Here is an 18357-nt window from a genome sequence, read left to right as displayed (position 1 = left end):
TTTTTTTTTTTTTTTACAAAAGCCGCAGTTTCCTACTGCTTTTGGCCTCTTTCACACGGTCCGCCTCCGTAGGCGGATCCGTGTTGCTCAGCGGGGATCGATCCGCGATCCCCGCTGAGCCGGCAGATGACAGCTCCATCTCCGCTTGCAGTGCGGAGAGGGAGGTGTCTCAGCCCCCGCTGCCCTCTATGGGGGATCGGATGAGAGTGGACCGCCTTTCCGCTCTCATCCGATCCAATCACTGAACGGATGGAAAAATAGGGTTTCCATCCGACCAGATTTCACGGACAGGATCGGATACGGATGGCAGCGGGTGTCAGCGGAGGTGTCTCCGCTGACATCCGCTGCCCCATAGAGCTGTATGGAGGATCCGATCAGATCCGCCTAAAAAACTGACAGGCGGATCTGATCGGATCGCCCGTGTGAAAGAGCCCTTAATGAGAAGAATACAGCATTATGGCCACTAAATGGAAATGACAATTAAAAGAAATAAACATATTAGACTATTAGACATAATATGGGGATTATTGATGATGCTTGTGCATATGCTCAGACATTAAGACCCCGTTCACACTGGGGCGACCTGTCAGGCGACCTGGTCGCCTGACAGGTCGCCGTAGGTCGCCTGCCATAGAGAAGCTGTGGACCCCGTTCTAATAGGAGCGACACAAGTCGCTCCGACTTAGAAAAAGGGTCCGGAGCTTCTTTGGGGCGACCTGGAGCGACCTGCATTGACTTCAATGATATGAAGTCCATGCCGGCCGCTCCGAGGTCGCGGTGCGAGCTGCGCACTGCGACCTGTGAGGTCGCCCCGGCAAGTAGCGTCGCCCCAGTGTGAACAGGGTCTAAGGGCCAGTTCACACCATAAAAACGCAGTCCGGATGTTCTGGATGCTTTTCTGTGTGTGCATTTTTGATGCTTTTTTTATGCATTCCAGTGCGTTTTTGATACAGGCCTCCTTTCCCACCGCCTTTTTTTTTCTTAATCCTAAATAAGGACATGTGTGTTCCAGTGCGTTTAGGTGCGTTCCAGTACATTTTAAATATGTTTTACCGCATTCCAGTGCAAAAAAAAATGCAGCATGTTCTATTTCTCTTTTTTTTTCTGGAACTGGAAATGACTGCACTGGTGTGAACTACGTCATTGGAAACCATAAAACCTATTATTCATGCATTTTTTGATGCAGAAAAAAACGCACAGGTGTGAACTGGCCCTCACACAACAGTTTTTCTATAAATAGTGCAATAGAAGCTTTATGCCTTCTGTTTTATATAAGCAATGATGTATGAGAAGAGTCATTTATTGAGACATTTAATATACACCACAGTTTTGTAGCTAATTTCTGAACCTGATCAAATTGAACTTGCTTGAAAATGTGTATGTACAGTGTGTAAATACGAAGAACATACCAGGATAGGACAGTATTGCCGTGTCAGGGACGTAAATATCGGTGACCAGTACTGGTGACATTACTAGCCACAACACCTGCCCCTGCCTATAAGGAGTGACAGCAGAGGTCAGATCATTTCCCTCTGATCTCAGGCTACTTTACAGGCTGTCACCTTGCCTCTCAGATATCTGGAGCACGTCCAGTAGCGGAAAGAAATGATTTGCTTCACTATTATTTTCTCACACAAGATCCCTCATTGTTTCCCCTACAGCTTCTCCCTGAGAAAATCAGTCTTTATGGGAAGACCAGGAACTGAAATGTGAGGGACAGGAAGTAGTGTAACCTCTGTGTACGCCGGTACACAGGAAATTACACAGAGTACAGACGCATTTCTTCAGTGTGGGCAGATACTGTAATAGGCTGCTTTTATCTAAGCCTCTGTATTCTTTCAAAGTTTATAACATTGTCCTTTTTGTTTCTCACGTTTCACTATGGGTGCATTGTTTCAGGCCTCCTTCACAGCAAGGGCACCACAATATGGTACATTTACATTAAATTAACCCTTCACAGTTAGTAAACTGATTCAAATGATGCCACATACAGAGAGGAAATGGTTTATCACTAAAGATTGCAAGCATTTGTTCTTTTTATCTGCTGCGTTTTATTTATTTATCCTTTTATGCACATGTTATCCTTTATCCTTTTATGCACATTTTGTTATATTTTTGCTTCACCAAAAAGAGTATAAATTCTACAATAAACTTGGAAAATTCTACATTATAATATATTTTTGAGATGCAAAGTATGGTTCTATGCTTTAGGATTTCATCAGACAGCCGCTGGCATCCTTCCTGCGTGTTGTTGAGCCTCTATTTTTCCACATTTGCATCCACCTTAGAGCTTCAAGCAGGCAGCCCATAGAAGTGCATGTAGACACAGTGGAAGACAAAAACAGAGGAAATTCCCAAATTAAAGGCCCGTACACACGATAAGAATATCTGTAGAGAAAATTCGTCCGACGACCGATCTGCCGATTTTCGGATTGTTAGTATGGTGCTTTCGACAGCCATCTCCGACTTTTCGGCTGACAAAATCCTGATGTGCAGGCTATAATATTTTTGTTGTCCGTAATACAACCTCCAATTTTCGTCTCATTAGTACAGATTTTGACAGAAGAAAAATCCTAAGAGCAAGACTAGGCATGCTCAGAGATGAAAGAACACATACAAAGCAATCCAACACATGACATCACTTCTGAAGTAGAATTCTGTCGTACGGGAAAATTCGTATGAAAATAACCTCTTTACTTTCCACATCAGACTAGCATGCCACACAAAACGGACGACGGATCTTTCGATAATCTGATTGCTCAACTCACCAACCATTCTGCTTACCAACCAAATTAACCTGTCCAACAGTATGCGTTAAAAACAGGGGTTTAGTTGGCACACATTTGCAAATGCATGTGTAAGCTGCAAGGCCCCTTCACGGCACCCTGTATTACTTGCAGTCCTAACCCTACTAATTTACGAGAGTCTCCCCAATGGAAGCACATGCATTTAATGGATAGATGAGGGGCAGGTGGGCCTGGAGGTAACCAAATCCTCCCAAAGGGGGAGGGGCACCATGGACACCAAGCACATAGCACAATGGCAGCAAAGGTGTCCAGTGTGTCCCCCCCATCACCATCACCATAGTACACACAATGAGATTATCAGATGTATGATCGTTAATTTTTTTTTTTTTTTGCATGCTAGTCTCCATATCGAAAAAGAATAGGTTACCAGAGTATGAAAATTCCCGACAGAATAAAAATTCGGAAGCGATGTAATGTATTTGTATTGTATTTTCGAACGAAAACTGTACTGATTAAACAAAAATCGTACGATCTGGTATCGTATGAGAAAAATTTTCAAGTTTGTCTCTTTGGAAAATTTCAGGTGAAGGCTATGTTCTAACGATCAGATTATCGTACAATGGATTAGAAAGAGGTATTTTTGGTACAATATTCTGATTGTGTGTACAGGGCTTAATAGTCTGTCCTTGGGTGGCTTTGCTCACTCTTCCACTGTATCTATGGCTGGACCAGGCTATATCTCAACCTGGCTGGACTTCAAACACCCAATTCGTAAACATTGCATTCCTCATCAATACTTTTAATGTCTTAGGCTGGCCATACATTATACAATTTTCTGTACAATTTTCTTTAGATTTACCTTCAACTATGTAGTACAAGGGCCTGCCTAATTGGATACAATTGAAAGTGTTGTTTAGCTTTGGCCTCATATTATATGGTTTTTGGTAAATCTAACAGAAAAATGTACAATAAAATTAAACATGTATGGCCAGCCTTAGACTGGAGGGTGCACGGCCAGTAATGATGCATGGTCAACATATAAAGAAAATGGCTAGCACTCTAAATTGGAAAATACCTCATGTATCTCATCTCATGGATGCAAACGTACAAAAACCAATATCATTCCACTGAAGTTTTGGGGACACATAGACCCAGCATTTTTTTTCTTAATTATGCTATGTGAGTGGGAACATGTAGCAGATAGTAGGTGAGATCCCAGTTTGGCTGCAAAGTAGAAATATGCCTTAAATTTGTTCAATTTGTTGCTTTAATGCAATATCCCTTTTTTTTTTTAACATAAATGTCATCCAACCTATATATATATAAAACTATGTAAGTATTCCATCCTGAATCGGAAGGACTCTACTGTATGCCCTTGTCACGTAGCCTAAGACATAAGCATTTCTCGCAGAGATGTGATTACAGGCCTGCTTATTCGGTGTTTGGGTTAGGGCCTTACCATTATCTGCAGGCTCTCCAGCTGTTTCTTTTGTTGCACAAGCAAGCAATTATAAGATTGGAATGTGCTGTTTGTTCCACAAAATGACTGAAGGAATTTAGTGGAAACCTAAATAAGTGAAATGGCAAGGAGTTCATTAGCATAGAAGCCAGGAAGTACATTCCGAAAGAGGCAGCACATATAGCCAAAGAAATATTTCCTTTTACTGGAATGTCCCTGGTTTTTTTCACTGGATAAGAAGTTTATAATAAAAATATTCCCCATTCTTTAGATAGTATTGTCATCCCACAACTATAAATAAAGGCACAAGGTTATAATGCTTGCCATTTTTATATTTCATTTTCTGCAAATTACTGAAAAAATATGCTGGCACTGTTTAGCACTGCTTTGACATGATATTGCAGAAATGTATGTAAATAATTATAATCAGAGAAAATAATTGTCTTTTTTATTTGTTTGCTACTGGAACTCATTTTTGATGTGTCTGAAAGAACTGTGGGGTTGATTTACTAAAACTGGAGCATGCAGAACCTGGTTCAGCTGTGCACGGTAGCCAACCAGCTTCTAACTTCAGCTTGTTCAATTAGGCTTTGACAAATAAATCTGGAAGCTGATTGGTTGCTATGCAGAGCTACACCAGATTTTGAACTACACCCGTTTTAGTAAATCAACCCCTGTGTTTCCCAAAGCAACTATTTACCACCACTAAAAAAAGTTAACGTTTGTCTAGTAGTTACTAGAGGATTGCAGACAGGACTACCTTTTACTTTTTAATAAACGAGGACTGTCTACTGTTGTATGTGTGTGTGTATATGTATATATGTGTATATGTGTGTGTGTATATATATATATATATATATATATATATATATATATATATATATATATATATATTTATTTATCTATATATTACAGGTATATACTGCTTACTTACTTACTGCATTTATTACATACTATATTATTACTATATAGAAGCTGTCTCCGGTTGTATGTGTGTGTGTATATGCATATATGTATATATGTGTGTGTATATATATATATATATATATATATATATATATGTATATGTATATATATTACAGGTATATACTGCTTACTTACTGCATTTATTACATACTATATTATTACTATATAGAAGTTGTCATTTAACGCTCATGTAGTATTTCTGTTTTGTTTTTTTGCATTATAGGCAGTAAATCCAATCAGGCATTGTCAAGGATATAACCATGAATCCGCTACAGTATGGCAGGCCAGTGTCTATGATATCCCGCCGGCTCGTCCTCAGGGGGTAGGTACATAAGGGCATACCAAAAACTCTAAATATTTGATATCAACATTTTGTTTTAATTATTACATTTATTTTTTGTATTTGGAGAGGTCACAATTTTGGTTTTTCTTACATCAGTTATTGAGTTGGTTGCACTGGTATTCGCTAGAAATGCTGGAAACCAAGCAGTTATTAATTCTTTATCAGAATTATTTTTGCCCTTCCCTAGTGGACATATAAAAAAGGAAAAATTGCTGTAGTTGTATTTACTGCTTTACAGGTTAAAGTTGACCCTACATGGGCTAAATTGGACATTTTATCTTTACAGTAAAGACTTTTCCTAACTTCAAATTACAAAAGGAACCCATGAATATTATATACAGTAATGATCAGGTGACAATTATCATGTCTATGGGCAGCAGCAAATATCGGTAATGAGCCACTGACTGACTAACAGTTGGGTTAAAATATTTTTGAAGGACCCTGTGATTAAGACTGCACTCTGGATATCTGCATGCTCTCCTCCTTTCTCCGTAGCTCACAATCTGGCAAAGTGAAGTCGCAAATTAATGAAAACATTTTTAATGAAAAATATATTTTGCCAATCAGATCATGCTCACGTGCCCATGTGCCTCCTGTGGCCAACGTAATTAATTAAGCCTGCAAATTGAGGATTCAGCATTTTCTGAGTGACTTAATTGCTAAAGTACAACAATTCTTTGGATATCCAATCCAAAAAAGGGCAGTTGCTACACATATATCTGTATCCAGATAGTTGTGTAGTTTTGCTCTGTCCAGACGATGTGTAGTTTTGATAAGGTTCTGCTATTAGGAAGCAATTTACAAATTCTGTAACTCTAAAGACTATAATAATCAAATCCGTTTATCCCAATTCTGTTCCAGGTATATGATGTTCCACCACCTTCTAAAAATAGCATGTGCTTTAGTCCAGCCAGAGAACAAGGAATTTACGACGTTCCTCCTCCACAAGTGGTAAGGATTTGATTTCTCTCTTCATTATTCATTATTTCAATCTTGGTTACCTATGCACAGAGCTGCATTTATTATTCATGACAAGAATTAGGTAATTTTATTCATATTCATTTGATAATATTGATATGTGACCTAATAATTTATGTGAAGTGTGTGTTTTTTTAATGCTCCAATTTATATTTATGTTAAAAGTACTGCTGAATAGAATAATGATGAATAATACAGCCTTCTTACTTGGCTGGTTCTTGCCTGAAAGGAAGGATCAGCTAGTTTGAATTCTAAACTTCCTCATTGGTAGAGATCACATTGCCAAAATCTAGGCTTTTAAAAAAAAAAAAAAACACAAAACACTGGAGGACCCTGGAGAAGCAGTTTATTCTAGAAAGGTAAATATCTTAGACCTTCTGTTAGTCCCTTATTCATCCACTTCAAAATGACTATTAACATTGAATGATGAAAATAGGATTAATTTAAAATGGTTGTAAAGCTCATTCATGAAATCTGACCTAGTCACATATATCTGTAGTGTTTACTTTTCTCTCTCCAAAGCTCTAAGGTCCGTTTGTCTCTGGTGCTCTGTTGCTCTGTTATCAGCAGGGTCACTCCTGACAAGTTCTCTGACACACAAGATAAAAGCAGTTGAAAATTTGTGTCAGGGAGGGAGCTTAGAGGTAGATTAGCAGAGAGCTGGTCTATTCAGACTACAGCTCTGCATGTTCCTTTGTTCCTCTGCCTATGTGGAGGGGGGGCTTTCCTCCAATCAACTCATACACAGTGTAAGCCCAACCCCCCCCACTGCTACATGAGGAGGAAGAAAGACTTCTAACACGATCTGCCCAAAAAGTGTAGAAATAGGAAGATATGCTATAATATATAGATAGAAGTAAAACTTATAAAGGGAGATTCAATTAATCTCTGTGTATCATCTGAGGCTATTCACGTCACGGGGTATATGTGAAGGTTTACATCAAGTTTAATTAAGTCCACTAAGACCAGGCAGACTGAAAAACAGAATGTTTTTCTTTCTTTTTTTTGTATTTTTTGGAAATTTTTTATTTTCGAACTCCAGTAGAGCAGAGCAAACGGTTACAGAAATGAACAAACCAAGGGGACATCCAAAGGCACTGAGGCATTCACACTTATTGAAATTCAAAGCATATATGAAAGAGAACAGGCTTATATATTTAAGTGCAACTGCTGCCCTGACTTGTCCCATTTTCTGGAGGGAAGAAGGGGGCAGGGAAAAAGAGAGAGGAAACTTCCACAGTTTCCCATCCTGAATGTGGTCCCCTGACTCGTTCATGAGGGCCCAGAGTCTTAGTAAAGGAACCACGGGTCCGGAATTGAAATTGTTTTTCTGTTTGTTCTCTGACATCGGCCGTCAGCTGTTCCATCAACTGTATGTTAGCTACACGATCCATCCAGTGTGCAATAGTAGGTGGAGATTTCTTCCACATGGCAGCTATACACGCCTGTTTTAGGAGAGAGTTTTTGTAGCATTTGATGGAGTAACGTGGAGTAGATATTCCGCCGGATCTCCCACAAGAGACACATCCGTCCCCTTGTGTATTGTTGTAAGTCCAAAAGTCCTGTAGGGCTGGGCAAGACTAGAATATGTGGAGTAAAGTGCCTTCCTCTCGACTGCATCTCCAGCAGAGAGAGAATATTCAGGGATTGATTTTTATGTGGGATTTGGGGGGTCCTGTACCACAGTAATATCATTTTATAGCCATTCTCTTGGTATGAATAAGCGATAGATGCCTTAGGGGCAAAAAGATTATTTTGTCATTTTTTTAAAACCGACAAACAAACATACATTGTGTAGTTTAAAGTTTGTTAACCTGGCATAAAATATGTCATATAGATTAAAATGACAACTGCATTTTTAAATATTAGACTTGCTGTAAACAGAATTGTTTTTTTAATTAACACAGTTGGTCTGCTAAATAAGTAATTTGGTTACATTTGCTGTTTAACAGATCTATAACACCTTGCCCCCAAGTAAGGATAAAATGTATGATTTCCCTTCTTCAATGAAGCAAAAGCCTGAAGCAACATATGACACCTTGCCTCCAAGTTCAAAAACATGTCAAGAACAATGCATGAAAATGAACGGTCATTTACATTCTGAGACACCTCCAAGGAAATCCAGCTTATACGATTTTCCTCGTAACCAGCAAAATCAGTGCACATCTGAAGATTATGATTTCCCTCGTGGAGTCCATTTCTCTGAAGAGACCGGAAGTTTTCCTGATGACCAGGAAGGGATCTATGACTTCCCACCACAGGTTCAGCAGGACTGTAAAGGGATTCAGGATGCAACTGATGGTGTAAATAGACTTTCATTCTCTAGCACTGGAAGCACTAGGAGCAACATGTCTACATCTTCCACAACTTCCAAGGAATCTTCCGTGACATCCTCGCCTTCTCAGGACAAAAAGCTCTTGATGGATCCTGACTCTGCTATTGAACTGTTGTTGAAACTTCAACAAATGGTGGAGTCTTCTGTCTCCAAACTTTTGACATTTGTCAATGCTGAGTGGCGATCCTACAGTTACATGGAAAGGCATATTAATGAAATACATTCTGCTGTAGACAAAGTAAAGCAGACCCTATTGGAGTTTCTCCAGTTTTCAAAAGGGGCTACAATAAATGCATCTTGTGTGTCGGAGCCTGGGCTTTACAATAAAATTAAAAGAGAGTTTCAGAGAATGGAGGACTCTCATCAGATCTTAACACAAACCAGTCAAGAACTCAATAATTGCAACTGGTCGCTCAATGTTCTTTCGTTCAATAAAACTGCCAACAAATGTGACAGCCTTGAAAGGTTTATCATGGTTGCTAGGACAATTGTGGACGATGCAAAGCAGCTAACAACAACAATTAGTAATAATGCTGTGCATTTATTTAAGCATGCTCCTGCTAATATGCAAAAAAGAAGACCTTCGGAGGTAATCAGCAGTGTTTCTGAAATTATGTACAGTGACTCAAAACCTCATATACAAGATGACAACAAAAAGTCCTTTCCACATATGGGGAAAGAGCATAACCCTAATTTCATGGGTCGGGATAGTACAATGAGAAGCTGGATGGATGACTACGATTATGTCCACTTACAGGTAACATTTGCATATTTAACAAGTTTGAAGTGTTAATATACTCTATTTTAGCTATGCACAAGCAGTACATTTTTGCAGAGCTAGCAAGTCATTTTAAATTATAGCACTGCTAGAAGTGTTCACATATCCTATGACTAGTTATGTAAAAGTCTTAGAAGACCTACATAGTCACAGCATTTCTATTGACTGAGGGAATGCAGAGCATTCTCTCACACTTAGTAAAAAGGTTTTCTGAGGACCTCATCAGACCATCTGTACACCTGTTGCGCACCAGTGGCATAAATAGTTTACAGTGTCCCTATTTAAGAGAAAACCCATTAAATTCATTCTGCTCTGTTTGAAATGTAGTCAGTGTTTTTCTGAACCCTATACTTCCCTGCTGTTACTATTAGTATGTGCAAGTACTTTTAATGTATAAAGTGCAGGACTTCATGTGGATTTTTGGAATCACAGATGAGAAACAGTGTGCAGTTATAACTGGTTAACTGTGGACCACTAAGTTATAAACTTGTTGTTGCAGGTCTAGTCTGTGGGTTATTTTGCTTACTGACAGGCTCCAAATTCTATAATGTTGGCCATAATGCAAAGTTATTATACAGATGATCTAAATATCCTACAACCCCTTTTTCACAGCTGACATAACCTAATAACACCCCATTGGCTTTAAAGTGCTCTACCCCTATTTTATCCACTTAGATCGCCCAAAATGTTCCAACCCATCCTGCCTGCTTTGCAGCAGAGTTTATTTGTTGTAATTGTTCTTAACCTCCCTGGCGGTATGATTATGTCAGGAATTACATACCAAAAGCGGTACAATTCTTTTCATGGAAATTTGGCGTTATGTATTATAGGCCTACAATTCTTAGTAATTACTGACTTAAACCTGACCAAAACAAGACTCTAGTAGACATCCCAGATGTGATAAATTTCAAACACAAACACGTGAATTATAATCGAATCAATAATATTATTTTATTATTTAATATATAATATATATAATAAAATTATATTATTGATTAGATTATAATTCATGCATTATATATTATATATAGAAATATGTGTGTATATATATATATATATAATATATAAAGCATGAATTATAATTGAATCAATAATATAATCTTATATATATATATATATATGTGTGTGTGTGCATATATATATATATATATATATATATACACATATGCATATATATATACCGGTATATATATATATATACCGGTATATATATATATATGCATATATATATATGCATATATATATATATATATATATGCATATATATATGCATATATATATATATATATATATATATATAATATAAAATGTGTTATGTGTTTTGTGCAGCGTTTTTTTTTTTTTTTTTTGAATTTCCCTCCCTAGTTCCGCTCCCATGCAGCATTGCTGCTGCAGGGAACGGAACTAGGAAGTGATCACACCGACGGAGGGACGGAGGAGCGGCGGGACTCTCGGCTGGCGGTCACAGCAATGAGAGATCATCGTTGGATCGCCAGGAGAAGGTAAGAGAACACCGCTGCGCTCTCTGCAATCCACCCCGAGCGTGACTCGGGGTTACCGCTCCTGATATGAAAAATCAACCCCGAGTCACGCTCGGGATTACCGCCAAGGAGGTTAATGAACTTCATATCCAGATATCTCAAAATAAATTACAATTGTATCGATTAGATGACCTGTCCTACCTCCTGTATGACTTTATAGCAGCAGAAGTTCTTTAGTATGGTTGGACAATACAGTAAACCCCCCTCCATTGCGAGGGTTACGTTCCGGACCCAGCCGCGAAAAGTGAATATCCGCGAAATAGAAAAAACCTATTAAAATGCATTGTAGGCATGTTTTTTTTTTACTGTCACTGTACGTGTAAAAGCATTTAGGTCTTTAAACACACTTTTAAAACAATAGAAACTCATTTAAACACATAAAAGATACTGAGAGACATAGCAAGAGCTAAGGAAAACACAAAAATATTTCATTTTTAATGATTTATATAGTAAAATAACATTACAAAAAAAAAACGCAATATACCGGGACCGCAAAAACTGAACCGCGATGGAGCGGGGGTTTACTGTATATTCAAAACCAATAAACTGCAATGGAGTCAATGGTATCTATACAAAAGATCATACAATCCAATAAATGTGTAGTGCTCGTCAAAAACCATAATATCTAATAAAGCTGATTTCCAGCCTGGTTTTTTACCTAAAATGAAATAAGATGTTATACTTACCTCCTCTTCTGAGTGTGCCCTCATAAAAAGTTGCTTGCTATGGGGGCACATGTCCGGACATGCTCCCGAGCCAGGCTATGTGCATCCTTAGACACGTCGGTACAGCATGGCTAAGCCATGCCCCCAGCAACCTTCTTACTGGATTTTATTGACAGCAGCAGAAGCCAATGGTTCGCACTGCTATCAATGTGTCCTTTGAGCACAGAAAGAGAGACCAGAGCTGTTGCAGATGGGCACACCGCTGGATCGATGTAAGACTCAGATAAGTATTTATGGAGGGGGTGACAAACAGATTGTGATGTTTTTTTTTTTTTTTTTTTTCCCTAATACAGGTAATGCATTACAGTAAAAACCTTTAGAACCACTTTAAATAGTTTGTTTAGACCAAGCTAGTCTAAATAAACTATAAGCTTCACTACTAGATGTGCCCACTGTGAGTGCTGTTAAAGACTTTATGTAGCCTCAGCTACATTCAGCATATAGTGGTGTGTTTCGGCATCAGGACTAGAACTTCCAGTCCTGCTCCCAGAATCAAATCGTGTCGTGATGAACCTGGTTGAATGCTGCTCAGCCATTCGCCGAGAGCTTTGTATTCTATGAATGAATGGTCAGAGTTTATGATGCCATCGACCTGCCTTCATTCATAGAATACAAAGCTCCCTGTGAATAGCTGAGCAGTGTTCAGCCTGACTAGATTTTGTTCTGGGACCAGTCCCCATCTGCTACTGGAACACAGAACTGTATATTGTATGTATCTAAGGCTACATACATAGAAAGCACACAGTGGGCACGTCCAGTAGTGAAGAAATTAGTTCATTTGGACCCGCTTGGCTCAAATTAATTATATACATTTCACTAAAATCTGGGCATCTGCTTTAAACATGTCACTTTTTATGCACTTGCATGTTGTGTTGCCAAAAACTTGTTTTTCATGATTCTGTTTTTTCAGTTTCAGAAATGCTAAAATTTGAGTTACAGTATCTCACAAAAGTGAGTGCACCCCTCACATTTTTGTAAATGTTTTATTATATCTTTTCATGTGACAACACTGAAGAAAGTAGTGAGTGTACAGCTTCTATAACAGTGTAAATTTGCTGTCCCCTCAAAATAACTCAACACACAGCCATTAATGTCTAAACCACTGGCAACAAAACTTAGTACACCCCTAAGTAAATATGTCAAAATTGGGTCCAAAGTGTCAATATTTTGGATGGCCACCATTATTTTCTGGCACTGCCTTAACCCTCTTGGGCACGAAGTTCACCAGAGCTTCACAGGTTGCCACTGGAGTCCTCTTCCACTCCTCCATGACGACATCACAGACCTGGTGGATGTTAGAAACCTTGCGCTCCTACACCTTCCATTTGAGGATGCCCCACAGATGCTCAATAGGGTTTAGGTCTGGAGACATTCTTGGTCAGTCCATCACATTTATCCTCAGCTTCTTTAGCAAGGCAGTCGTCGTCTTGGAGGTGTGTTTGGGGCCGTTATCATGTTGGAATACTACCCTGCGGCCCAGTCTCCAAAGGGAGGGGATCATGCTTTGCTTTAGTATGTCTCAGTACATGTTGGCATTCATGGTTCTCTCAATGAAATGTAGCTCCCCAGTGCCAGCAGCACTTATACAGCCCCAGACCATGACACTCCCACCACCATGCTGGACTGTAGGCAAGACACACTTGTGTTTGTACTCCTCACCTGGTTGCCGCCACACAAGCTTGGCACCCTCTGAACCAAATAAGTTTATCTTGGTCTCATCAGACCACAGAACATGGTTACTTTAATCCATGTCCTTAGTCTGCTTGTCTTCAGCAAACTTTGCGGGCTTTCTTGTGCATCATCTTTAGAAGGGGCTTCCTTTTGGGATGACAGCCATGCAGACCAATTTAATGCAGTGTGCGGCACATGGTCGGAGCACTGACAGGTTGACCCCCCACCCCTTCAACCTCTGCAGCAATGCTGGCAGCACTCATACATCTATTTCCCAAAGACAACCTCTGGATATGACGCTGAGCATGTGCACTCAACCTCTTTGGTCGACCATGATGAGGCCTATTCTGAGTGGAACCTGTCCTATTAAACCACTGTAGGGTCTTGGCCACAGTGCTGCAGCTCAGTTTCAGGGTCTTGGTAATCTTCTTATAGCCCAGGCCATCTTTATCTAGAGCAACAATTCTTTTTTTCAGATCCTCAGAGAGTTCTTTGCCATGAGGTGCCATGTTGAACTTCCAGTGACCAGTATGAGAGAGTGAGAGCGATAACAGCAAATTTAACACACCTACTCCCCATTCACACCTGAGACCTTGTAACATGAACGAGTCACATGACAACGGGGGGGGGGATAGCTAATTGGGCCCAATTTGGACATTTTCACTTAGGGGTGTACTCACTTTTTTTGCCAGCGGTTTAGGACATTAATGGCTGTGTGTTGAGTTATTTTGAGGGGGCAGCAAATTTACACTGTTATACAAGCTGTACACTCGTTACTTTACATTGTAGCAAAGTGTCAATTCTTCAGTGTTGTCACAAAAAAAGATAAAATAAAATATTTACAAAAATGTGAGGGGTGTACTCTGTGAGATACTGTATGTCTGCCTGCATAATGAAACTTCAAACTTCTCATATGTCTGTATTTGTACAAGATTTTGTTACAAAAGAAAAGCTATTTTTTTTTTTTTTTTTTATTAAAGTTTAATCTGCACTAAAATATCTAAAACTTATTAATATCAAACATATTAAATTTTAATCATGTAAAAGTAATCCAGGTTAGAACCTGCATGATGTGCGCACTGCAGTTCCTGCCTACAAGTTAATTAAATTATAGGCATCCTTGCTGAAGGCCCCTTTTGAGCCATAATCCCTGGAATTCATAAAGACTGGCGCAGGTAGATTTTGCGAAAGTGTCCCTCGTGCATTTTAAATATGGCCAAATTCATATCCCTGTCTAGAACTTAAATGTGACTCATGCTGCACCACTTTTAGAAGGCACAAGGGACACTTTCCTAAAGACAAGAGACACGTTCCTGTCTGAACCAGTTTTTCTCTCTGCATGCCAAAAGAGAATTGGTCTTAATTAGATGCACTTTTACATTTGGTGGATTCAGTGTGACACAATGAGTGGCGCATTTTAGAACTATCTGAATTTGGTGCATGGGTCTCTTAGAACCAAAAGTGTCACAAATGCTTCATGAATTTGGTGCAATACAAGAGGGATGGATGCCAGAAAAGCAGCTTTATTGAATCTTCCCTATGTGTGTTCTGCATGCTCACTTCCAGTATTTCTTATGAAAATTTACAGATATATTAATGGAACATGGGTCAGCTTGTTTCCTTTGAAATGTTGCTACCCTATTTTTCAGCCTTTCAATAAATTGAGGCCTTGGAATTACCAGACTACAGGCCAATTCTAGAGCAGCAGCAGAGTCCTAAATCATATTTGTGGCCTTCCTTTACAGCCTTGCTAATAGGTAAATTGCACAGCCAGCATGGACACTCCAGCTAGAGGCACTGATTGGTGGGTTTCTTTGGCATTCTGGGAGTGAATGGTTCAGAGATTACATTTAAAGTACTCATTGACCAGCCTTTCTAAACCTTTTCAACACAGAGGAAACCTTGAAATAACTTTCTGGTCTCAGGGATTCCGTGCTAAAAAATACTATATTTACAGCTCTTGGTACATTAGATTGATGGCCAATGGGAAAGAAATGCTGCTTACACTTGTGGACATTTGGAAGAATCACCCCCTTACAGATAGCTAAAAAGATCAATAGTGTCAGTGGGAACCTATCTGAGAGGCAGAATTGGTCATTGCTCAAGGAACCCTTAGAAACCTCTGGAGGAACCCTAGGCTTCCATGGAACCCTGGTTGAGAAACTCTGTCATAGACCAACTGGATTAAAGTGCAACTGTGGCTTCCCATTAAAAAGAAATATGTGCTGCAGCACTTAATTATAACTGTATCTGCACCAGAGTTGTATAAAGTACTCGAAACCCATACTTGAGTAAAAGTACAAGTGCTCAATCAAAAAGTGACTTGAGTAGAAGTGGAAGTGCTCAATCAAAAAGTGACTTGAGTTAAAGTACTAAAGTATTCAACATTTTTTGTACTTAAGTATTGCAAGTAGTTTTTTAAAAAATTTTGCTACTCAAGTACTAAAAATTTAAAATAACAGTAGTTTTGAAAAAAAAATTGCTACTCAAGTACTGAAAGTAAAAGTACAAGTACTGTGTTATGTAGTTATTAAAGAAAAAAGTCAAAAGTTTGAACATCATATTGTTTTTTATTATTTCAAATGCAGCTTTTATTTATACATACAGTAGCATTTATTTTCGTATGCGCTGATAATACACATGTTTTGAGCTTCATGAAACCTGTCATCTACTGTTCTGGCAGTTAATAATTTTTTATAATTGTAACGAGTAACTATGCAGCACAAAAAAAAATATCGGAGTAGAAGTATTAAAATCATTGAAAAAATGTAGTGAAGTAAAAGTGGAAGTAGGAGAAAAAAATTCTACTCTAGGAAAGTACAGATACCGCCTTTCGGTACTTAAGTACAGTAGTGAAGTAGTTCTACTTAGTTACTATACATCTCTGATCTGCACATACAGTTTTCTTTTAGTCCCCCCTGCAATGCCCTACCAATACCTAAGGATTCTGCCAGTAAATATATCTAATGCAGCTTCCTGTGATGGTGTGGCAACAATGCTGCACTGCTAATTGCTACTTTCATGTAGGTTGTACCTCCTTGCACTGCCGTGTAATGAATAAGTGTTGTAGGGGACGTGTCCATCATCATTACTCAAAATACTGCCAATTCACAGTCTGCAGGTTGTCAATCAGCACCTGACCCAGTCCTGCCTGCTGCTTTCTAGATTGGCAGCAATGCCTCTAAAACTGAAACCCTCCCAGTGTGAGCTGCAGCGTCTGGAAGGGGAGCGTATGAGCGTTTGAGACACAAATGAAAGCGTATTTGGCTAGGTCAGGGAGGAAAAAGAAAGATTTTTGTTTTCTGTATGAGGCTTGTGCAATGCATAGTAACTAGATATTGTGCTTGCTTACACTGTCATACAGGAACCTTTGTTGTACTTTAGGCACCACCTTCAGCTCATTTTTACATCATGACTTTCCCCTAATGAAATGTTTGGCAGATTCTATATATAGAAATTACCTCACTGTGATTTATGTCATGACCCGCTGTTTCCACTACATAATCACTAAAATGTTTTAACCAACTTGCTTTATTTTTCAGGGAAAAGAAGAATTTGAACGTCACCAGAGAGAACTTTTAGAAAAGGAAAATATTATCAAGCACGGAAAACCACAACTGGAACAACATCAGGTAAGCCGTTTCCCCTTTCTTTTCATTTACCGTTATTTTTAGAGATGACAGAGGAGATCATGTTTTTCATTATCTCTGTTGCAGCTGAGTCAGTTCCAGCAGCTGGAGCAAGAGATTACCAGACCAATGGAAAGTGATATCTCAAAGTGGAAGTCACCTCATAGTGTCCCTGTTGAAAGCAGTACCCTGACTCCTCAAGATAAGCAGCTGCTGTCCTTCTACTCTGACCAATGTGAGAGACTCTTCATCTCCCTCCTCAACGCCATTGACGCTTTCTTCAACTGCATGAGCACCTCACAGCCTCCCAGGATTTTTGTTGCTCACAGCAAATTTGTCATCCTGAGTGCCCACAAACTGGTATTTATTGGCGACACTCTGGCAAGACAAGTGTCCACAAAGGAAATCTGCAACAGACTGATGAATTCCAGCAACCAGTTGTGTGAACTCCTTAAAAGTATTGTGATGGCTACCAAGATGGCCGCTTTGAACTATCCAAGTTCCGCTTCATTGCAGGCAATGGTGGACCGCGTGACAGAACTTTCCAACCATGCGCAGCTTTTTAAACTTTCTTTAGTTCAGATGGCGTCCTTATGAGACTCTCTGTATCTATTATAGCTGTATATATTTGTATTGTCTATGACTAGAGATTCAGAGTTTTTTTTGTAAATATTAACATTATATTTTTGTAGATTTTTGTATTGTGTAAAAAGAGAACAAATGTGGTATTTTGGCTTGGCCATAACATTTAGAACAAATATAATCCTCATTGATATACAATGATATATTACATGCTAACGTTCCCCCAAAATAAGCACCTTACGTGATGTAAAAAAGACATTGAAAAAACCTGTACATCCCTATACTTTACTTCTGTGAATGTACTGAAATAACAAATTACTTTATAAGGCACCAACACCGTTTGCCCATCTAGATGTTAGTTGACAATGTGACCTTTGCAAGAAAAAATACTGACTTTCCTATAGTTGCTATTTTCCGTTCTATGAATAATTTCACACCAAGGTCCATTTTTTTCCAGCTAAGCCAATAGTGCTGATCAGATGGCCTTTTTTGATGACAAATGAGGATGTAGATAAGGTAGTGTGCAGTATCTTTAAGCAAAGATGCCATCTATTATTAAGGTAAAAGGGAAGAAAGATGAATTCGAACTGCCTGGTTTTGGAA

At 39.0% G+C, this 18357-nt stretch overlaps 1 protein-coding gene across 2 annotated transcripts in view; it reads left to right on the top strand.

Moving 5' to 3' along the window:
• The window catches only part of NEDD9 (neural precursor cell expressed, developmentally down-regulated 9), a 165349-nt gene extending 147198 nt beyond the window's left edge, over nt 1-18151 (top strand). For both annotated transcript variants that reach the window (XM_082259724.1, XM_082259723.1), the window contains exons 3-7: nt 5396-5494; nt 6377-6466; nt 8446-9585; nt 17086-17175; nt 17260-18151. In XM_082259724.1, coding sequence (XP_082115850.1) covers nt 5396-5494; nt 6377-6466; nt 8446-9585; nt 17086-17175; nt 17260-17769 — 1929 coding nt within the window. In that variant the 3' untranslated portion in view covers nt 17770-18151. The remainder of the gene's footprint in view (nt 1-5395; nt 5495-6376; nt 6467-8445; nt 9586-17085; nt 17176-17259) is intronic.
• The last annotated feature ends 206 nt before the right edge of the window (nt 18152-18357 follow it).

The sequence above is a fragment of the Pelophylax lessonae genome (genome assembly GCF_965119305.1).
Source record: "Pelophylax lessonae genome assembly, chromosome: 5".
Lineage (NCBI taxonomy): Eukaryota > Metazoa > Chordata > Amphibia > Anura > Ranidae > Pelophylax > Pelophylax lessonae.
This window is presented reverse-complemented; position numbering and strand designations above follow the sequence as displayed.